This window comes from Catharus ustulatus, chromosome 8, assembly GCF_009819885.2.
Source record: "Catharus ustulatus isolate bCatUst1 chromosome 8, bCatUst1.pri.v2, whole genome shotgun sequence".
NCBI lineage: Eukaryota > Metazoa > Chordata > Aves > Passeriformes > Turdidae > Catharus > Catharus ustulatus.
Window position 1 is genome coordinate 24956514 of NC_046228.1, and position 23292 is coordinate 24979805.

A 23292-nucleotide genomic window follows, 5' to 3' on the forward strand; every position below is an offset into this window, starting at 1 on the left:
ATATGTTACATATCTGTCATCCTGAACTACTGCAGGCTGAACAGTGCTGGGTTTAATGCAAGGTGCATGGCAGGGGGTCAGAAGTGAAAAGCTCACGTGGACATCCCAGGAAACATTGGGATCATGGGAACCATGTCTTGTGTAGGACAACACAGTCCCCAGCAGAGCTCAGGGCAGGCAGTCTTTGTTCATCCCCTGTCTGGTACTGTCAGATCTTCATGTCTAGCACAAATGATTCACAAATCTCTCTGCCCTGGCCTCAGTGTTGGAAAGATTCTAATTAATTTATCTCATCATGTACAGGGGAGGGGTGCTTCCCATTCTCAGAAGGATGAGGAGTCTTTGAGACTTTTTCCCTTAGGGTAGGCTGACAATTAGCATATTCTTAGAAATTTTCATCCTTTTATATGATTTGTAAGAGCACAGCTGTGATGAGAGCCCTTTTTCAGTATCTCTATAGGTTTGTTCCCCTGAGAAAATCATGTCTGAACACTACTACAAATGCAGATTATTTTACTGTATTTGATAGCCTAAACAAAGGATATTCTCCTTCACAGTCCCAGCAGTGATCTTGCAGCCTCAACAGATCTGGCTGGAAAAGCTGTTATCAAAATCCAAGCCCCACTGAATTTTTTTCAGATTTAAATTTTGAAGGAAAAAGAACTGTATTATGGTTTTAAGCTGAGTATGCACATAGGACAGAAGAAGCTGATGGTTACATGCCTCTGTGTGTCTGCAGAAAGACTCACGTTCTGAGGAAGCTTCATACCTGAGTGTTTTCCAGCTGTCTTTTTCCATGTGGTTTTCTGGACCTTCACTTTCAAAGGATGCAATGAACAGAGCTGGTAAAAAAACCAAACCAACAATCAGATACATGAGTTTTTTACCTGAGAAAAAAAAACTCTAAGGGTTACAATATAGCAGATGTAACCTGGCAGTCTTCCTTATGAAATTTGTTCTTATCAGAAGCCAATAGGGAAATGACAACACTTAAAAAATTACTAATAAAATATGCTTTTGCATGTATATATTTTTCATCTGCATATTTTGTATTTTAACACATAGAGTCACTGTAATGTTTAACAAAGGATTTTACCTTCTTCACTATAAATAGGTGCTGTGAGTAGATAGGTCTGGATTTTCTTGTCTTTTTCAAAAGGACACTCAACCTGCTTCCATGTCAGGAAATCATGAATCTGTCTTGAAATTTCCCAGAACTTCTGCATGAAGTAATTAAAGAAGTGTTATTAAAGCAGTATTTATCTTTGAAATACTAGTTCATTTGTATTTCAGAGCCTCTCATTCTTATCTGTGCTGCTTTTCTTACTGTCCCTTACTCAGACTTACATGGAATTGGTCACAGCACCAGCCTGACAGAATTCAAGAAGCATTTGGGCAATGCTCTCAGGCCCATGGTGTGACTCTTGGGGGTGGTGCTGTGCAGGGCTGGGAGCAGAGCTTGGTGATCCCTGTGGGTCCCTCCCAACTCTGCCTATTCCATGATTCCTTGTTATCTCCTCATGGCTCTCTTCATTTCCCTTTCTTGCTGCTCTTTCCTCATCTGCTGCCAGCCTCAAGTTAGAGACAGTCTAGCTCAGCCAACCCTCTGATCTTTTTGCCTTCAATTTTTTTTCATCATCAACGTTTCCTTCCTATTTAATAGTCCCTGTTTTCTGTGTTGAGTGTCTAAATTCCTGTGACTGGAAAGGGACAGTAAATAGTTTATTTGCTTTACTTTCTACATTTCCAAACTTCAATTTAAATGAAATGTGACATATCTGATCTTTTCATAAAGCACTCTTTAAATTTAGGAAATCACACTAGCATATAGAAACATTTAGATATTCTTTCCTTCCTAAGATTTTAAGAAATCTGTAATTACTTAAGGTTTGCCCTGGATCTTCTGTGTGCCCCTCTCCACTTACACAGCCTTAATGGTGACAAAAAAATTCTGTCAAGAAGTGCTTCTGACAGACTGAGGTCACTTGGAAATGCATGTTTATTAACTGGGGAGGGAGAGCCCAGCAGCTGTAGAACCTCCCTTGCAGACCTGCCAAACACCATTTGCTGGCTGTGTGTAGTGTTCACAGGCAGTGAAACTGATGAGTGCAATCAGCTGAGGCTGATGACTCAGGCTCAAGTTACCTATTAAATTTGATCAGATATGATGGCTTGCTGCCACAGAAAAGCAACTGCTGGCTTTCCCACAGTTTGATTCAAATCAGCTCCCCTGGATAATGGCAGCGCTTGGTCTGGATCTCATGGGCAGTACAAGGAGCTGGAGCCAAATGCTGGCAGTGCAGCAGCTGTGAGTGGCAGAGCAGTGTCTGCAGCAGCAGAATCCCACCTTGAAGTTGATCTGGCCGTTGGGCAGGCGGTTGGTGTGGATCTTGTGCAGGAAGTAGATGTCTTTGATGAAGAGGTTGAAGACGGGGATGACGATTTTCTCGCGGTTGCTGTTGGCACTCTGGGAGCGCTGCGCCGCTCCTTGCAGCGCCGTGCGGTAGTTGCAGAAGTTGCTGGATGGGTCCATGTGATGCTGGTTTTACAGAGGGGGGGAAAAAGGGGAACAGTTAAGTAACACATTTCCCAAAAATTAAAACTTGGCTCTAACCATCAGCACTTATTCTTCGCAACTTCATTTGGTCCCTTTTTAAATTTTTGAGGTAGGGTACCCTTATACTGCTCAGGTCTGGGTGCAGGTTTTTCTAACTTCCACCTTGCTTGAAAGGAGGGTTCTGTACTGGCTTTGCATCTATTCTATTAACAAAGCAGACCGAAAGGAAATTATAAATTGCTCTCTTGGGGGGAAAAAACAAAACTCTCCTTCGCTGCCACCACTGTTTCTGATGAGGGTTTCAATTCGGTTTTGTTTCCATGCAGGTCTCCACTAGGTGGAGTGCTCTAATTAGTTTTAAGGGGAGTGGAAACCACCTTGAAGTTAAATTGGCAAAAATAGGCTAGGAAGAAATTATCTAAAGAGAGCAGGTGTCCACTCTTCTTTGCAGACAAATAGAGAGTTTGAAATGGAGGAAACGCTCTCATAATGTTTGCGCTGGTGACCACTGACAGAGGAACCTGCTCTGCCACAAAGCAATTAGCAGAGGTTTGGATGAAACCATTTGGTGGATTTCTATATAAAGTCAAAACCTTATACATACCTCTAAAACATCAAATTTGGCTGTTTTGACCTTGGACCAGGTTTTCTTTAACCGTGCCACAGGGCTCAAGTTCATGCCAGCTGAATGCAGGGAGAGAGGAGACAGAGAAACAACTGAGTTGAAAAAAAATAGGGGGCTAATATAACTGGAGTTATGGGTCAACACCACACATTCTGGAAGGTGCTTCAGCTTGACAGTCAGAAGCTGCAGCTAAAGCTCACCCACCCACACATGAATCTGTCACTGGCAGACACTGGCCCCGTGGAAGTTGTGGTTGGACAATTCAGGGCCAGTGTGAGCATAATCTTGCCAGTCAGGTTGTAAAATGGAGTGCCTTTTGCCATCTGTGTTAAGAATACTCACAGATAATAGCCATCATGGAGTTGAAGTTTCCAATGTTGAAGCATTCTCTTGCCACATCAATGAAAAATTCCACCATTCTTGTACGCTGCTTTTTCTTTACAACCTGGAGAAAAACACAAGAGGGAAGGGATGTTCTGAATTTTGGATAGGATGTCCAGCCAAAGGCACTGTAGCAGGTTCAGTGAATAGACATTCCCAGACTTTGTCCAGCTAAATCTTAATACAGGTCTCAGGATTTTTTTGTAAGATTTTTAATAAAATAGCAGAAATATTTGGGGTGACTACCAATTACTTGTCTAGTTCTAGGGGAGTGCACATCTTTGTTTATACAAAAAAGTCCATGTCTTAGGCAATTCTGCATGAACAAGCTGGATGCTTTCAGCAATTTCCTGTTACTGGAAAAGGAAGGTAATGTGATGCTGCTGTCAGAATATATGCAAAACATTTAAACCTCTCAAGAAGGGGGAAAGCATTGGGCAGACTGAAGATCAGGGGCATGGAACCTGAATGAGAGAGAAAGCAACTGCCACATCCTGCTTTTCTTGTTCTGCTGCGTGTACTCCTAAATGACCTGCTGAGAGCAGGTAGTGATGATGAGCAAATCAAAAGATCAAGCAACTGATGCTGAACATCTCATCTGCAAATTCCTTTATAAACTGCAAAGCAAAATTAATTGTTGCCTAGATTGCATTCATTCATGAAAATATTTTCCCTGTTTAAACCTAAAAGTTCTGTCTGGCTTATAGAAAAATGGCTCCTAAGCAGTGATTGCAGACTCTCTGACCTAAGTACTTTGGTTTCTGTCATATCAAAAGAAAATGCTTCAGTAGTTGAAGGCCTGGCTTAGCCCTCAGTGTGCTAAAACCTTTCTTTGATGGTTTACTAAATGTATGAGCTCTACCAGCCAGCTCTGGAAGTGTCTTGGTGTGCTTCTGCAATACATTTCTGAGAGCAGGAAATCTTAAGAGATTAGGATCAGTACATTGGAGACTTCATGAAAATGCAGAAGGGCTACTGACCAAGCAGGAATAGGGAAAAAAATTCCCATTTCCTAGAACTGGAATTAATAGAAATCTAAAAAGAATAATAAGAAGCTAAAAAGAGAACATCCATGCAAAAAAAAAAAAAAAAAAAAAGTTTCTGGGGCAGTACAGCTATTATATGACAGAAGTTACCTTAACCTCTAGTAAGGTTATTCTCCCTGTTTTCTTTTTTTTTTTTTTAACTTTCCAGTAGCCTATTTTCTTTCCAGACTTTAAAGAAAGCTTATTCTTGATTTTGCTACAATGTATGTTGTATGAATAAAATGAATGAATGTAAATTTAAAAATGAATATGTCACAGTGCTAATGTTATCTAAATGCAGTGGAAGTGCAAGCTGTTTATTGGTAAATCTGCATTTAAAGATGAGAATTTTTAAAAATCTTTTGATGTATTTAAAAAAAGATAAATCTGAAAGAGCTCCTAACTCAGTCCACACAAGTTCTATTTCACTGCATGACTAATGCAGCTGCACAAAATTAGAGAATATATGCAAAGTCAAACATAGCCTTGAACTCTTAATCATATGAGCATGCAAATAATTTAATGCTTGAGTAATGCTATTATCTTTAATTGCACTGCTAATGTTTAAATCTCATTTAGACACTGCCTGCCTCTGTTCCTTAAGGCCAGGATCCCTCTGCTATCCTGTTTTCTATGAGCACCTACCCGACAAATCTCTGTAGCCACCAGCATGCTGAGACAATTGAACCAATTGTCATAGGCCTCCAAATTATAGGTTTTGGTCACGTCACTTCGGCACTGTAAGAGAACAGGTCGTGTGTTAAACCTCTCCTATATCATGATAAAGTCAAAGTTTACCAAAGGTTAAACTTCCTTTTCATATCTTGAGAAAATCATGTTGCATGTGTTTTAATGCATGAGCTTGAAGAAGCTTAGAAAATGTCAGTCTTTCTTGCACAGGTTATACTCAAATTATGGAGTGTTATTCTTTACTCTGGTTCATCCATGCTTCTTTTTCCCTCTGTACACCTTTTTGTACCTTGTGATTATCCAGGGAGTCCATGTGGCTGACAATCTGCATCAGATCCTCTGGGTAAATGTTGCTCACCCTTTCCTGTGTTTGGAGAGAGGAGAGATTGTCATTGTACAGACAAACAGAGAGTTTTTTCTTCTGTAAAAAAAAATCAAAGTTAGGAGAACATTTTGGTAACTTCATCTTCTTACAGTGTAAATGTGCAAGGTGCTTTTATCAGTGTACCTAATTGGTCTTGTTCATTACTTGACTTGGTGTTTTTTTATTAAAACACTGGAGTCTTCCAGTGAAGCCATAGCAAAATTCATATTGACGAGTATATGAACATTAAGTAAATGGAAAACTGCATCCTCCACCCCCATCAGTCTCACCAGCTCGATGTAGGTCAGCTGCTGGGCCAGGATCAGAGGGTCACAGCACACACTCAGGATGTCCTTTTGAGTTGACTGGGGCTTGGTTTTGAGGATGGTGCCCTTGTCAGTAACAGGCTGACGGAATTTCTCTCTGATTTCCTGGTATTGGCTCCGTGCAGAGAGGGCCATCAGGAGATTCTGTGTCATCTGGCTAATGATCTTTTTCACTGTTCCATTTTCCTAAGCAGAGGCGAGAAACAACAACTGCTGAAAACCTTTAGCTACTGCAGACATGGATCACCAGAGAATTTCTGCCTGGGAAAAATAAATGCCTATTATCCATTTTCTTTCATCTTTTCTGAGCTGATCATTGTGTGACAAATGACCTTGTCCTAAATACCCGCACAACTCCATAATGACAGTGTTCTGCCTGCCTGCCTTCCCAGCTCTGCTCTGCTTGGCTGGCTGGTCTCTCCTTTGGGTAGTGCCCCATTTCAAAGGCAGCAGCTGCAGTGGGCATGTGAAAGGTGCTGGGGTTGCTTGCACAGGGCTTTCTGGAACCTCTGGGCACCAAGTGCCAAAAGCTCTCATTCTGATCAGGCCCACTGATTAATCCAGTCTGTCTAGCCCAAGCAGAATTCAGGAAATTCACATTATGTCCAGGAATATACCACTAAAATATCCTAACTTAGCTTTGAACAGCTACAGCATCCAAATATTTATATAAGAGCACAATATACATCATGTTCTCAGACAACTAAAATGCCTTTCCTGTTTATTGTGTGTAGATTTTAAACGTAAGATTTGTAAGGATTCATGGAAAGGTAAAGCCACAGGAACACGAACCATCTGCTTAGTGTTTTTACAACCAAGGTGATTTTTTTTTCTGCCATTGTGTCCTATAGACATTTCTCTGAGATCACCCCCCAAAGAGCTAACTTGATTGCTTTCCTACTCCTCCATCCTGTCTGCTACTGCTTTAAGTGACTCAGGTTTCTTCTGCTGCTGGGAAAATTAATTCATCCAGACAGTACTTTTCCTCACAGAATGGTTCTCTTGCTTTCATGCAATTTACTTCTCTTGAAGTTAACCACAAGGTTCACTCCTGCCAGTCAACAGGACATGCTAGACAGAACTGCAATGAATCAGTGACCATTCAGAGGAGCCACTAATGTGCAGTGATGACTGAAATTATGCAGCAGATGTGAGAGATGCCTACCAAATACTTGTATATTGCTTGTTATAATTAAGCAATAATGGTGTCAGAATGCTGCTTTACAAGGCAATAATCTGACTCCCAAGTGAAATCAAATGAAAAGCTGAAGGCAGTGTAGCTCATCTTGAGGCTGGATTACTGCTGAACAGCAGCTGTCTGGAGTCATTTCTGATACTGTGCTACAAGTGTTCAGAAATGCCAAGGGAGCCTGGTGCAGGGCACTAAAACAAAGCAGAATTCTCCTCTCTGTTATACTGAGCTTTCTACTGTGAATGGTTTGCCTTCAGCCTCCGTGCCTGACTTGCCCACATGTCTGGGAGGAAGCAGACGTGCTGACAGGATTGCAGAAAAGGACACTTGAAGATAGGGGAGAGTATTGCAGATATCATGTAAAAGTGAGGAAAGAAACTCAGACATGAAAAGCTATGGGTTACTTGAGCTACTATGAATTTATTAGCATCTTAATGCTTAGACAAATGTCCTTAAGAGTTTCAGCAGCTTCCTTTCATTACTAATTACTCATTTTCCCTACAGCTTTGGAAGTCAGACTCCACAATGACTTGTACTTGTTTGAGTTCATTTTTACTAACTTTGGGGCGCAATCCTGGCTGTAGCTTTAGCTCTTTGGTATGATGCTGTCACCAGGATGACACCTCACTGCTTTGTGTGAGTTCTCAGTTGACTTTCTACCTTATCTATGAACAGTGTCCCGAGGGGATTTTAAAATCTAAAATACAAATTAAAACTCCAACCTTTACCATAATTCCATGCTGAAGCATAGTATGGGGGGTAATTTGATGTGCTAACAAAAACTTGAGTGAGAGTTGCTTTTTGTCAGTGTCAAATTAGTATTTCAGATGAGGCATAGCTCTTTATTGATGAACCTTTATTGGTAATCTTGTTAAGGGGCTAAATAAGGTGGTGCTGTAATTAATGGATCCATCAGGTGCCTCAGACACCACAGCATGGAGCCATTCCATGAAGATGGGTTTTTCTCAAATGACAATTATTCATACATAAGAGTGGGAAGGAAGGGGAAGAGGAAGAAAGAAAGGGCACAACTTCTTTCTAGTTCAAAATAACAGACAAAATAAATACTAAGAGAGAGGTGCTAAATAAAACTTCTGCCAATCCCCTTTCACAGAGCTCTCTCTGCCACCATCCACCCCTTTGCCTTTGTCTCAAAGAGAAGGTTATCATCCTATTTCCTCTTCCCTCCTGCTTCTCATCTAGCACCCACGTAAACATCTTTGCTGATGCAACAAACCCGAGGTACTTCCTTCTGAGGACTTGGTAACACCTCACTCTATTGTCCTATCCCTGATTCATGGTGCTGTCAAACCTGCTGTTCCTCATTTTCTCTCTACTTGAATCAACAAAAGAATGTAATACAACTGTCTTCCCGGTTCCTCCTAATTGTTCTCAAAAATATCTTGAAGTTGTGGTTTATAACCAGTAAGGAACTTCTATTTGTACATAAGTGGGACTTCACATTTGTACAAACACTTTACAACTAATTCTCTTGCAGTTCTTGATTATAATCTTCCTTCTTATTTCTGTTAACAGTGACTTTCTCAATGAACAAAAAGTGTACGCTTTGTGAATGTTGGGAAAGAGCCAAAATTTACAAAAAAACCCCAACAACCCTCCCTCCCCTGGCTCCTTGCTCCCCCCTAAAAAAAAAAAAACCTAACAGCCCTTGTTTTATTCCAATTTGCTTTATCTGTTTGCTTTAGAAGGTTTTTTCAAGGCTTAGTTTTCTTCACAGGCTAGAAACTCAGAGCTGTTGAGACTGGTGATGGACTAGTTAGTAGAGCTCAAAGATAACTTTCTTTGTGGAAATACTGTGCCTGTCACCTGAAACATTGCAATAATCCAGCTGTTTTTTATTGTTAGAAGCTGGGGATGAGCTCCTAAATGATAAACACCTTCACCTTGGCCAAGAGTACACGGTACAACTAATTGGTGTGTCTTGCAGAACTCAGACATACAGAGTAGTGACAATGTACAAAGGATGGTATGTAGTTAATTATTAAATCCTCTTGAGCCATTATAGTTACTGCTCTTTCTTCTGCACCACAGTCATTTTTCATACTGCCATGACTATTTTGTCTCTTCTTAGGAGAGGTGATGAGACACAGCTCCTGCTAATGGACCATTAAGTCCATCAGGCAGCCCCATGTCCTGTGGTTACCCTGACAACTTAGCAACTGCTGCTGGAGTTCATTTAGCAAATACTGCCTGCAGGACTGGATAGAACATGGCACAGTTCATGTAACTGTTGACAAATACTGCTTTAGCACTTTTTCTCCCCTTCCACCCCTACCTCATCACATTGTGTGATCCTGTGAGCAATCTCCTTCAACTCTTTCATGGATTTTTCATCTTGGAAATCATAGGGGAAAGTTTCAGTCCATTCCTTCAGGAGCTGAATGATTTTGGCAGCGAAGGATTTTAGTTTTGCCTAGAAAGAAACAATGAGTTGATTACTGACCATAGACCTGTCTGCAGATTAAATTGGCTGATAAAGGTTCACAGAAATTTAGACACCCTTGAAAATACTTTGCATTAATAGTAGGTGATGGGGACAAGAAAAAGAACATAGTTAACTGTGCACTAGATTCCTAAATAGTATCATTTAGCCTCCTTTCATGATAGCTTGATGTCTCTTCCCAAGCACTTTGAAGATATTGTCAAGGTTAGTTGTATAAACCAGGAAGATGACAGAACAGTTTAAGTGACTTATTTAACTGAAGTCTGTAGGATTTAAGCTGATTTATGCCATTAGTACTGTAGTGTTTGAATTCAAATGTGTACACACTGAGTACTCTACCAACCATCCTCCATGGGACACATTCACAAAGACATTTCTGTTCTGTAGAATTTATCAGCCCATCCAGCCTGAGCTGTATATTAAATAAATGAATGACAGGAAAGACGTGTGTGTTCTCTCCATGACGTCTAAAGCAAAACAGACTTTGACAATAAAAGGCATTGGCTTATGTTCAAAAAGCCATCAACCACAGAAAGGGCAGGGAGAGTGTTTTCCTATATTCTTTTTGTTACCTGTGGGTCTCCTAAGGCTTTCCAGCAGTTAGACCTGAACTGGGTGCCAACTACTCCCTCTCCATTGCACCAATGGACAGCAGCATCAGTCCACCCAAGGGAGCAGTTTTGCAAAATTGGGAATGTGAGTGCTGAGAACACTTGTAATGAACAAGAAGAATCAATCCTTAATTCAGGTTATGTTTATCCTCCTACCCAACTTGTGATGCGCTGAGGAAAAAGAGGAAGCTTTGTTTGTGTTCCCTGCCCATTTGTGAAGGCAGCAGTTCCTCTGCCCAGGCACAGCACAGCCCTTCCCTCCCTGTGCTGATCTTGGGGGGCAGGAGGGCACTGAGCATGTGAGTGTCACCACAGGAAACTGGTGTAAGACAGAGACAGTGTCACCAAACACTGGTGGCAGCTCCTGCCAAAACAGCATCTCATCATGATATGCCCCAGTTTATTTTATCAAAATCAAAGGTCAATGAAATTAAACTGATTTTGTTTTGCCTTTTTTTTAAAGTATCTCATCATTATATAGTCAATGAGAATATCAACAATCATTGATAAGAACTTTGAAGATAAACTATGCACCCTTGAATCCTCAATCTGACAATTAGCCAGGGTCTCCTTGTAAGTCTAGAGTGAGTTTTCTTGGGTTGTTTTGGATTTTTTAAGACCTGCAAACTGCTATCTGCTAGCATGCATTTCCTACCTGTTTTTATTGACAGCATTTAATTGATGCTGTGATGAGCTAAGCTCAGAATAGCTGCATAGGGAGGGAAAAAATAAAACCTCACCATTCCTTTTGCCAGCAGGGGCATTCCTGCAAAGCAGTCTGTCAGTGCCCCTTGTGTGGAGCTCCAAGCTATTTCTCAACAGTGTGGGACAGAGCTCCAGATTATAGCTGCCTGTTCTCCAAACTCCCACTGGCATCTGCCTTGGGGAAAAGACAATTTATACTTCTTTGCTAGGAACCATGGAGCCTGACATTATTAAAAGAATAATCTGTAGGTGGTGATGGACAATTAATTAGCCAGGGAGTGCACTTCCATTCAATTAAAGTTAACAGATATGTGCCTACTCCACTTTTGTTTACCAAAAGCTGATACGAAACTGTTTTTAGTATTAATCATCCTGACTATCCTTTCTTTTTAATTATTGGAACTGAAAAAGGAGTGGTGAGGGCAGAAAGGTTTCAAAATCCCACCTTAGGCCATGGCAAGCATCTCCATATGAACACTCAGTTCATAAAGAATTTATGGGTTGTCTAGACTGACCCCAGCAGCTGAAGAGTCAAAATCAGTCACAGCTGATGCTTTTTGAATGCTGGTGTGTGTAGGATTGCTCCTTGAAGACCAGGAGCCCACTGAGGTAGCACTAGCTGTCATGATTTGAAGTAGGTGCAGCTTAACACCAGGCTGTATTTCATCAGGTTTTTAGGCACTGATGATATAGAAGGAAAAGGTTTGAAGGAGAAAAACGAAGCTTTGTGCTTGTAGTACTCAGCCAAATTACCCCAAATTATACTCCATGTACAGCTTAAAACACAGTGATTTATGAACACTGACTTCCCATCTCTTGTATCTATTTTTGACTTACGGTTTGCCTTCTTGGTATGGCAAGCCAGGCATCTTGCAAGACAAACTGCAAACTGTATCACTCTTCAGGTTTAGAAAAGCTTGATGCTTCATCAGATGCTTTTTAACACTGATGAAAATAAGGTGTACACTTTCTGAGAACAATGCTAAAAGACCTCAGTGCAGTTGAACATGTGATTTCTGTTTCCTGAGCACTCTGGTGGAGCCCAAGGCAGCGTGACAGGCTTGGTGCACGTGGTGAGCCAGATGGAAACCTCACAGATCTGTGGGCAGCAGCACAGTTTCCTTTCTGCCATGGTTGTAATAAACCCACCAACCTACTTTTCTCCAGCCCTACTCCAGACATGAGCCTCCCCTTGTGAGGCCTGACAGAGTTCTCTGGAGTCCATGGGAATATTTCTCCCATAAATATTTCTTTGAGAAGAAAAATAACTCCATTAATTTAAGTGTTCTGTGGATTGACCCTGTTCTGCATGAGACAAGACAGGACTGAAAAACAACTCCCAGTTAGAAAGGAGGGCAATAGCAGTACTGTGCTTGTAGAAAAGATTTAATGGCAATGACCTGGTTATGAGGATTTTTTCATTTTTTGGTTTTAAAATGGAGGACTTACTGGCAAAAAAACCAGGGGAAATAGTAATTTTTAAAGGAGTATATTCCAAGGCAAAACAAACTTAATAGAAATTAACTTCTATGTTCTCTTTTTATTTCTTACTTATTTCACCTCAAGTATATAAAATACTCAAGCTGCAGAAAAAAATGTACTACAGGTGCAACAACAGGGTTTTTTCCATTCAGTAATACTACACAAGTGATTTTTCCCTGATAATCTTGTTTGAGACTTTCCAATCTCTAATGCACTTAAAGAGAGTTAAATTTTTTCCTTTATGGTCAATCTTAACTACTGACTCCTATGTTATAATTGATGTCTTAAACTGTGAAATTCTTGCTTTTTATGAGTAGTTATAAGGACTCCTAGCAGACTCCAAGACACCCCAGAGTGTTTTTCTTTGCAATCCACCTTTTTCTGGGTTCTATTTCTGTAGAATTCTGGCTAGCCAGTGATGCCCAAACCAACAGAATGATAATATTGTGGTGTATAACCTCAAAACCTGGTTTCTTGCCACTTTTTCAGCTCACATGCTATCCAGGCACCAAGCTGCCCAGCTTGTCTTAAGAGATTTGCATAAGCAAACTCTATCAGAGATGATCAGAGAAGCTTTAACTGCTTTTGTCAGCTATTTCCTGCTATGCAGCCACTTAATTAGAAGGTGCTGGTAGCTGATGATACCTTAATGGATTATGACTGTGAGTTCTTGAGAGTATCTTCAGTGAAGAGTTTGTATGCTGTATGTGAAATGAGATTACATTTGTTGCCACGTAGAAAAACAAATGTTTGCAAATGTTAGTGGCCAAACTACTCTGTAAAACATACAGGGGCTTGCAGTAGAGGGCAGTAAAGTAGTAATTTGAGAGGAATGTCAGAAGTTCATGTAGTGTTTTCCAAGAAGTTTGTGTTTAGAAGGCAGGGAAAAATCGCAGTTTGTATGAAGGAGGTAGGAAGGGATAAGGACATAATAGAGCCATCAGAAAAGTGTGTAAATTAAAGCCACCTCCCAAAAGTGTTTCATTGTCACCCTGCTGTTTGCTGGTCTTCCTGTAGGCCCATGTCCAAGGTGCCAGCAGCAGGTGTAAGAGCGTGCATGTTTGGAATATGAGCTCCCTGTTTGACATGTGGATGTAATGGTGTTTCATTTCTATTAGGAAGCCGTGACTTTTTAACAGGTTGGCTGAGAGGCCACACCAACACTACTTTACAATGAGCATTGTACCTCTAAACAGCCAGCTGATTTAGTCCCCAGAGATGGCTTTCATTTGAAAATCTCTGAAGTGCATTGTTATTCAAAAACTTTCGTCTTGTATCCCATTCATTTTAAATCCAAGTATTTCACAGATGTATTTGGACACTTTCTACTCATTGCAGTCTTTCCCTACGTATGTCTACAGCTCAGATTGGCTCATTCCATATTTCAGAAGATCCTGGATCTTTTAGAGGTTCCCATCTCTGCTGTTTAGTTACATGTTGCTGAGGAACCATTACAACTTACAGAGCAGAGTTTGCTCAGTCACAAATTAAGTCGCGCAGAGGTGCTAGGGACAAATATCACCTCTGAGTACAAAACTGGATGCAGTGGTTCTGGCACCTTATGTCCCTGACCCTTGGTTTCCCCAGCACCTACAGGGTGAGCTATGCAGATATTTGGAGAGCAGCTCAGGGGACTGACCTGGATCAAAGTCATTATGCACCATGGTTAGTTTGTCCTGTGGAGCAATTCTGTGACATTAATAAGAGGATGCACAGGGATAGTAAGGGAAGAAAAACCCCTTAGGTCAGTATTGCTGTCAAAAGCTCTTTATTGGCAAACCAGAGTTGCCTTTTGTGCTCCTCACTCAGGGTGCTGATACACCAAGGAGAAAACAAAATGGACTTAATGTGTTGAAGACAAGGAATGTGAGCATGTAATGTCTCATCAGAAAAGAAAAGTTCCAAAATGCGCCCAGGATCTGAACAATTTAGGTCTCTAAATACTTGTTGGTACCATCCTGTCTCTGTCCCTCTCATTTGCTGCCCAGCTTGGCCTTTTCTGGAACTTAAACTTTTGTCTTTCAATACACACTTTACAAATGGTGACACTTGGATGTAAGTTTGGTTTAACTGATTGTATAAATCATGTCAGTGCAGGTTACCATTTTAAATAGGTGCATCTCTTAATTTTTGTGACAAGTAACTTTCTGATTTATTGCAATACTAATTTGAAACACCCCAACAATAACCTGCAGCATTATTGTTAACTCTAATGGGATGGTGAGGCTGACTGGAGAAAGGGATTTTCTTGACTCTGATTTCCTTACTTGGTGAAAGCTCAAAAGTGCAAGCCAGTTTGCTGGGCAGATTTCATGGAAGATAGGCACTGCTGCATTGACCTGCAGCTGACTGGAAAGGCAGGACATAGCCTCCAGCAAATGAAATACAGATACTTCCAAGAAAAACACCCAAATACAAGTGCATCCAGCAACAAATGCCAATTACAATTTCATATTATTCTTGATCAGTCTATTTAGCTTTACAATGAGAAGGAGAGAGTGAAAAATAAATGCCAGCAGCACAAGTAACTGAGGGACATAATGGCCCATTTACCTTTTCTGCCTCAGTCCCCGTTTCCAGCTGCTGCTTCTGTTTAATGCAGATCTGCCCCACTTTAGCCAGGAGCTCGTGTGGGTGAATGAAGACTCGTGAGCTCAGTAGGAAAGTGAAGATGTAAGTTCTCTGTGGAAGGAGAAAAAAGTAAGAAAAAAAAAAAAAAACAAGTTAAAAAGCTTTAGCAAAACAAATATGTCTTCCCTGGAAAAAATTATCTGTAAACTATAAACGTAACTCTCCTTCATTTAAAATTTCTATAATTTTTCCTGTCTCCAGAGAAATGCTGGTATTTTCTAGCTCTGTTGGAAGGAAATGCTGTAGGCTTCAAGGCTGTTAACTGTGGGGTTTTCCAATTATCAAATGATTTCCTTTTAAAATGCCAGACTCAGTGTGCCTAATTAGTCATCACTTACCAAAGCCACAAATGAAATACGTCTAATGTAGGGTGTTATGACTCTTAAATACCACGATTTAATGCTGCTTTGTTTCTTTAAGAGTGATTGTTTTTCACTGTCCTGCAGGAAACTGCTTCATGTGTATTCCAAACCACAGCTGTAATTTATTCATGTATGGGGATTTTCATTCCTTTCTCTCCACAATCACTGACAAAAGTTTTCACTTAGTTTGGGGGTACAGAACAATAATTTTGTTCAGAGCTTGACTTTATTTATTTGGGGCTTGTTTCAGTCTTTTGGATATGAACACTGCTAATAAATACCAACAATGATAATGCCTCATTAGAAATAGCTTCTCTATTTGTAATTTAAAAGCTGTGATGCACTATGTGGTGCTCTGGGCATATATCCATTGTGTCATATTCTGGATAGTTTAATTGAAATGAGGATTTTTTTTGTCCTAGTCTTGGTCCAGTGTTTGAAGCTGGGCTTCTGTACTGGACTGTAATTGCCTGGCTAATGACAGTAGCATCACAGAAGTACTTCCATTTTCCCCTTAGGCTTTCTGGTAAAATTTGGTGTTGGGCAAATTATAGGGGATCTCCTTGACATTGCATTTCAATTAACCCTTGTTATCTTTGACATGTGCACTGTTAGTGTCACCATGTTTTAGTGATGTGAAATTGGAGGACACAGCCAAGTGCAATTAAATAGTCAATGTGAGCTTGTACCACTTTGGGCTGGGCAAGTAAATTAAGACAGCTAAAATCTTAGGACTAGTTGTCTAAAACATGGTATCTCTACTATCAGCTACCAAATTCTGCTGCTTGCAGTCTCTAAAACAAGCTTAGAATTAAACAGGAATGGTATTTTTATGACCCCAAAGAAGTTATGTGGTTTCTCACTCTAATCAGAGTAAAATGTGCTATTAATGAAAAATATTTTCACTTCTCTGGTACTCAGTGTGCCCTATAATATAGATTTAGCACTAACCAGCAAATATCAGGGGAAAATGAATTCCTTAAAAACAAAATAAATAACACTAATCAAAAGTCAGCGTTCTGGCAGTGAGTGAAAAGTGTAATGGATTAAACATATATCTAAGCATACAACTCTGTCCTGAGCTTCTGAATGAGGCTAATGAAAGTACAGAATGGAGTGATACAGCAGAGGCATTTAAAATGCTCATTCTGATTTGAAGATCTTATTAGTTCAGGGATTCATATATTACATTAGGACCAGCATTAATTCTGTACAATCAAAACCAAATCTCATTTGCAGTCTTTGCCTTGTTTGTTGTTTATGGATGGAGGAGGAGAGGAGGTGAAGGGCTGGCTGGATGGGCAGTTTGGGTCAGGTTCCTACAGAAGATGCCCTGTGGGGCCATCTCACAATGGAGCTCTTGGTGACTTTGAGCAGCTGGGCAGGGCAGGGACAGGACACTGACAGCAAGGCCTCCCTCTTCAAGGGCAGGGCTGCAAACAACCCCCACAAGTATATGTCTGGAAATCTAAGAAATTAGCCCTCTGTTTGATACTTCATGTCTCTCCAGAACTTCAGAGTTTATTTTTACATTTATAGTGACAAAAACTTGAAGATGGTCAATTCTACAGAGATCTGGGGCATTGTATGTGATGTGTAATGGGCAATAGAATTTGGCTGAAAAGCTAACCTGATTCAAAAAAGGGGACTTGGTTGTGTTAGGGAACAACATGCCAGATCTATTCCCGTGTGTACAAGAATGATTCCTAAACTGGCATGTTTCCTACTCAGAATGAAAGCAACACAAATAACTGTGTTGGGTTGTGAGATTTGGGGTGTGTGTTTGTCTCTTTAACTATCCTAGTTATCCTCTGTTACACTTTCTACCTATCTGATGTGTTCATTGCTATCACTGTTTCCTTGAACTTAAAACTGTGAGTCTGGACTATGTGGAACAGGAATTTAGCTGTTGGGTGTGTCAGCTGTCACTGGGCTGTGTGAAATTTTTTGCACTGAAAACTTGAAGCAGCCCTCACTTTTTACTGCATTTTGCATTTGAGAGATGAGATGGGTGGGGGGAAAAAAAGGGGATTTCACACTTTGATCCCTTCCTACATTCTTGCTTTGGGAGTTGAGAGGGCTGTCTGAAAGGTGTCTGTATGTGTCAGTAGCAGGGAACCACAACTTAAGCCACACTGCCCTGGCAGCGACCTTTGCTCTGATAAGCTGGAACACATTCTTTAAAGCAAAGATGTAATTTTGTTTCTCATAGTAATTCTAGAGTTGGTCTCCTTGGCGGAAGCCTGTGTGATGTGGCACAGTGTTCATCCAGAGTGACTCTGAGAAAGGGCCACTCACAACATCATTTCTCTGCTGTCACACAGCAAGAAAAGTGTGACACAGATGACCTGTGCTTTTATTTGGTTTCTTTGATAATGTTTTATAGGATGTTCATAAAAGTTTTGAACTGGCAAGATGCAGGCAGATGCAGGAAGATGCAGGCCAAGACAGTGTGTACTTTCCATTTTAGGCTTGCTGATGTGTCTCTGTAATCAGTGATAACTGTACTGGACCCATGCAATGCTTTTTCAGACAACATCAAACTTTTGGGTCTTAGAAATAAATTATCATTCCTTCTGGAATCCATCTGCTATATTTTTATTCCAATTTTTAAAGTCATTTAACTGGAATTAGGTTCATTACTTTGGAAGACAAAATTGTTCCACTGTGGTCAATCAAGATGTGCTGGTTTACACTGTACTGATATTGAGTTGAGGGGTTTTTTGATACTTTCATTACTGACACAGACAAAGACTACAATGAAGAACCAAATTAAAAATGACAGCAGCACTGACCCAACCCATTTCCTTGCCTCTCTAGTAGCCACTGCTCATCCAATAAAGACATTTCAGACAGAGAACCAAGCCACGCATTTCAGCTTAGTGGTAGGTCTGGGTGGCTAGGAACACAGTTGTTTTGGGTAGTAAAGATTTCATACTTATGTCATATGCCTCACCTAAATCAAGGATTTGTTATTTGCTGCATCTGCACTACAAATACTATAACAGTATAAAAACGTACAGACTCTCAGGTACTCCTCTAGTCATGAAGAAGATTGGTTTGGAGAAGGAAATTTAGCTCTGAAGCTAGGTGGTTTGATAGAGTGATTAAAAAATGCTTCCATAAGCTATAAGAGCGAAAGTTAAGCTCCATTTATCCTAAAAGTGACAGGTATTTGGGAGGCGAGGAAAAAAAAAAATCCTTTCTGCACTTGGAAGAACGTAAGTAGACACAAAAGGGGCTTGTGCTTTGCAAAAGAATAAGAAGCCAGATTCCTTTAGTGCCTAAAGTTGTTGCTAAGAGATGAGCTGAATTATATTAAAAAAAAAAAAAAAAAAAAAAAAAGAGCATGAGTGCACAAGACTAAAGAAGGAATTGTTACTCTCTGACCCAAGAATGCACTGATGACTTCTCGAGGAAGGCAGAAAAATAAAATTTCTCTGTGTGCACTCACTGCTCATTCTGGAACTTTGTGTTTGTGAAATATTTTTCTTCAAATATTTTCTTGCTTGGGCACAAGGGTTGCAGACTGGTACATTCCATTCCTAACCTCCTGAACTCCTCTGTCTCATGAGTATACATTTCCCTATGTGCAGAGCAAGTCCCTGCACACAAACAAGACTCTGAAGAGCAGCACACTCATGTAGGCGCTTATCTTCCCTGTCCTCCCTTGCCTGTCTCGTGCTCTGCCAACACGGCAAACACATTTTTGTTCTGCCTCTGTAACCAGCACAGAAAGATACTGTGTGTTTGCTCTCTCCCCCACTCCCTTTCTCTCTGTCCAGAAGGTTACTGTGACCATAAGCTCAGTGTGCACACAGGCGGCAATGCCTTCTGAGCATTGTGCTCAAATGTAGAGATCAGAAAATGGGGATGAGTACTGCAACTTACAGCTGTGTCACTCTGAAACCGAGTAACCTCTGCTGCAGTACTACACTGGCTTCTCTTGGTGGGAATTCATTGCTGATACCTTGCTGCCTTTCTTTGGATGAGTAGCCAGAGACACAAGTCGAAGAGGTTTTGATACTTGTCTCTTGAACACAGAGGACAGGCTACTCTTCTGACAGGATATCAGCCTAAATGGCTACCACTAACCCTCTGTGAAAACTCCCCTAAAACCACAAATGAGCATGAAATGAAATGCAGACATGTAACTGAAGGGAAATAGAAAACTTTGGGTTTGAAGATGACTCAAATGCAGCTTCTGTTTTATGTTGTTCAGAGCTTATTTATCTGCTCATTTTACAATGAATCCTTTGAGCTAAATTGGGTGATCTGGTTTAACTGCAGGTATGCGTTGTGCTGTAGAGATGAATTTGGTTTAATGCTGTCGTCCATCTCTCTTCCCCTGGAGTTACCCTTGACTGCTTCTGTTGGATGTTCAGCTGTGAGCTTGCTGTCTATTTAAGCTGCAGCTTGCAGGGTGGGGTCCATGGCTGCTTGGTTTGTAATGCACTCTTGTGTGGGAATGAAGGGATAGCACCATGGAAACTAGCAGCATTCCAAAGTAAGTTGTAGACCCCTTAAGTAATACTCACTTCATGGAACCATTTTTAGAGCAGCTGTGTTATAAATAGATTTTATGTTGCAAGGTACAATAAGGGATGGGCATTAGCAGCTGCTTTAAAAACTTAGCTACATTCCCAAAATCCAAACAACCATATTCTAGTGTCACACAAAAGACAAGGAACGGACTCCTTGGATTAGCCTCAAGCTATTCAGTCCACTGTTATACCACACCAGCTCTACCCACTGCTTTCTTCTGTGCATCTGTCCTACAATATGGATTTGGGGGCGTGGAATGGAGATTTAATGTCTAACAATGGTTATCCCTCCGAGTCTTAGAAAGGATTTGGTGCTGGCAGCACAATTGTATGTTAGCCATATTTAAATATAAGGTTTAGGATTACTTTGGAACCAGAATAGTAAACCATGCTGGTTTTGCTTTTTTAATCCTATAGTGATGATTGATGGCAATTCTGCACATTCCCACTGAACTCTCACATGGAGAGTCCCTTTACTGTGGATGATGATTGTGAGGATATGTGGTGGTGTATGTGGGACCTTGGAGGGACTTTATTGTGATTCAACTGTGAGATCACAATAAAATGTTCCACACAAATTAGACTGAGAAACATACAAGATATAGCATGGCCCTCAAAGATAAACATTAAGTTTGACATACAAGTTAATAGTGATTGCAGTTTCCTGCTCCCCTGTTAGTTTTTCAAAGTGCTGGGATACTTCTGTGATAGTTGCTGCTTTTTCAGAGCTCAAACAGAATATAAATTATATAGACTCTGATCTTTCACCACTTGTTTCAATAGTATCTTTCATTAATGGGCACAAAGAGTAATTTTAAGTGATAAAGTGATATCTTAATATGCTCTAACTCTGCATACCCTAGAGTTATATTTAGGTAGTATTCACTTTGAGGACTGTACTGAGGATGTTCAACCAGTTGCAAAATCATTTTCAGGCTCGAGAACATACATTATTACAGCACTGTCCTATTAAAATGTCTTTAGAAAGTGAGTATTTTAACTAAAATCTATTTTGGGTTGTGATTATTTTTTTTTTTCCTGATGGCCTAACTACCAGGATATGCATAGAAAATTAAGGGGGAAAAATACTAGACCTGTTTTCAGGTCTGCTTCCCTAGGTAGGAGCTAGAGTTAGTAGTTAATCTTAGCTGCATTAGAGCTAAAGCAGCTTAAAAGTATGAAAATTCTGTGGCTAATGCTGCTTTTAATTGGTTCTTAAGGCACCCATTTGAGTTCAAGATGGCTTTGTATTTTTAACAAGTTCTCTCATTTAGAAACAGAGAATATCCCTATTGAGCAACATCTTCAGTGAGTGAATATTGCCAGTAAAATAAATGCCTCTTTAGCCTATATATCAATCCTGAACCAGACAGAGGTAGAATTCAATCAGTGAGCACCAGTCCAGATACTAATGCAGTAAAACCATGGGAATTAAAAAAAAATAAAAATAAATAAAAACCTTTTGGTGGCTACTTACGTCTGGGTAATAGTCCATGGTGGGCACCAGGCGCTCTATCAAGGCCTCCAGTGATCCTGAAACAAGGTTCCCATCCTGATAAACAGGGTCCACACATCTCTCTCCCATGTCTGGCTGCACTTGCCCACTACAACTGGAACCAAGCATGCTGGAAAATATTGGTGTCTGGGGCATAGTTTCCTGCAGAAGTGGCAAAGAAAGGGAGAGAGGGTTAAGCTTTCTTCCAGGATGTCTCTCTCATGTGTGGGTTTTACAGAGGCATACATTAAACACAATTACATATTTGACTGAAGGCAGCCTCAGCATTCAAGCTGAGTTCTGAATCCAAGCAGTCACATATCTGCAAGCTGGCTTTGGTGTTTGAAATGCACGTTAAACTATGTCTCTAAGGCTGTAGATGCACGAGCTGTAAGAATTTTCCTCACTGCACTTGATTTCTTCCTTCTCCCCAGTTTTTCCCCAGTTCTTTATGCATAAAGCTAGACAGAGATGAAAATACAGAATTCTTTCTGCATTTCCTAGATACTGAAGTGGTACCTTACTGAGCAAACAAACAAATACTAAGCCTTAATGTTCCCATTTTTACTCATTTTGAAGTCAGATCTCTGGCCAAAACACTTCACTTGTGATGATAAATCCTTCACCACTTCTGTAGCTAGATATAATCCAGGTCTCTGCACAAGTGCATCTTCTGCATGTAGATATCACTGGAAACAGCAGGAGATATCCTGTCTGATGAAAACTGCGTTTTTTTGGTTTTTTTTTTTTAATATGTGGGTGAAACCGGGCATTGGGTGGAACTGTGACATATACTGTAATATACTGGTCTAATTGAAACAGTCTCTTTGGAGATCTTTGCTTAGGATACAAACTGTGACATATACTGTAATACACCGGTCTAATTGAAACAGTCTCTTTGGAGATCTTTGCTTAGGATACAAACCTGTTGTCGCAACACAGAAACCACACGAAGGTTTAGGGTTTGCACCTCCCTTCCCCAGGCCACAGCTGTATCACCGTTCTGCAGCCTTGGAGGAAACTGCAGGGGGTTTCTTGTTTGTTTTAAATTGGCTGAAATCTATGTACAAGGCTAAACAAAACATCCTGCTACTGTATGTAAAGGTTGAAAATGCTGCTCAGCATCAAAACAGTTCCCCCTGGCTGCTGAAATAGTCAAGACTGTTTAGGAGATCAAGTGCAAAGAAGGCAGCGTTAACTCTTGAGCTGCAGTCTCACTGTCTCTGAAGGAGACAAGATATTGACGTAGATGAAAAGCACTTATGTAGATGAAAAGGATTAGGCCATTACTGGCACCTTTAACCTGACAGCTGTTCCTAACTGCGCTCATCTCTTGCACTTCAGTCTTCTCCTGAGCAATTGTTTAATGCAAGGCACATTTTTACTCTCAAACTCTCTGAAGTCAATCATTCATGTTTACAACTGGAATACAGAACATTTTTCTCTTCTTAGGTGCTGATAAATGCTAGGTGCATTGTGAGGAAAAAAATACCGGTATTAGCAGAACTTGTTTATCAAAGTGACAGATTTACTTATGTGTGAAGCTGATAAGTAGACTGTTTAGTGGGTTTTTCCAAACGACCATTGCGTACATACGTGATAAGAGATATAAGGGAAGTGTAATTCCCTGTAAGTTAAATAAAGTAGCTGTTTAATAGCAGCCGGGGAGACCACAATGGGGAATAGAGTTCAGCTTCAGCAGTTCAGGACACAAAGTTCAATAAAATAGAAAATGCAGGATCTAATGTCATATCAAAAGAAATGAAAAGTGATAGTTCTGCACAGAAGTGCATTGAGGTTACTCAGTATTTTATAGATTTGTCTGTTAGGATTGAGCT

General features: G+C 40.4%; 1 protein-coding gene across 4 annotated transcripts in view; it reads right to left on the minus strand.

The window, feature by feature from the left end:
* Positions 1 to 23292, minus strand: part of RASGEF1A (RasGEF domain family member 1A) — a 153858-nt gene that overhangs the window by 2883 nt on the left and 127683 nt on the right. For all 4 annotated transcript variants that reach the window (XM_033066192.2, XM_033066190.1, XM_033066189.2 and 1 more), the window contains 11 exons: positions 21437 to 21616; positions 14976 to 15104; positions 9457 to 9594; positions 5933 to 6154; positions 5568 to 5642; positions 5234 to 5326; positions 3525 to 3627; positions 3162 to 3241; positions 2348 to 2539; positions 1097 to 1220; positions 770 to 842 (listed from right to left, as the gene is read on the minus strand). In XM_033066192.2, coding sequence (XP_032922083.1) covers positions 770 to 842; positions 1097 to 1220; positions 2348 to 2539; positions 3162 to 3241; positions 3525 to 3627; positions 5234 to 5326; positions 5568 to 5642; positions 5933 to 6154; positions 9457 to 9594; positions 14976 to 15104; positions 21437 to 21610 — 1403 coding nt within the window. In that variant the 5' untranslated portion in view covers positions 21611 to 21616. The remainder of the gene's footprint in view (positions 1 to 769; positions 843 to 1096; positions 1221 to 2347; positions 2540 to 3161; positions 3242 to 3524; positions 3628 to 5233; positions 5327 to 5567; positions 5643 to 5932; positions 6155 to 9456; positions 9595 to 14975; positions 15105 to 21436; positions 21617 to 23292) is intronic.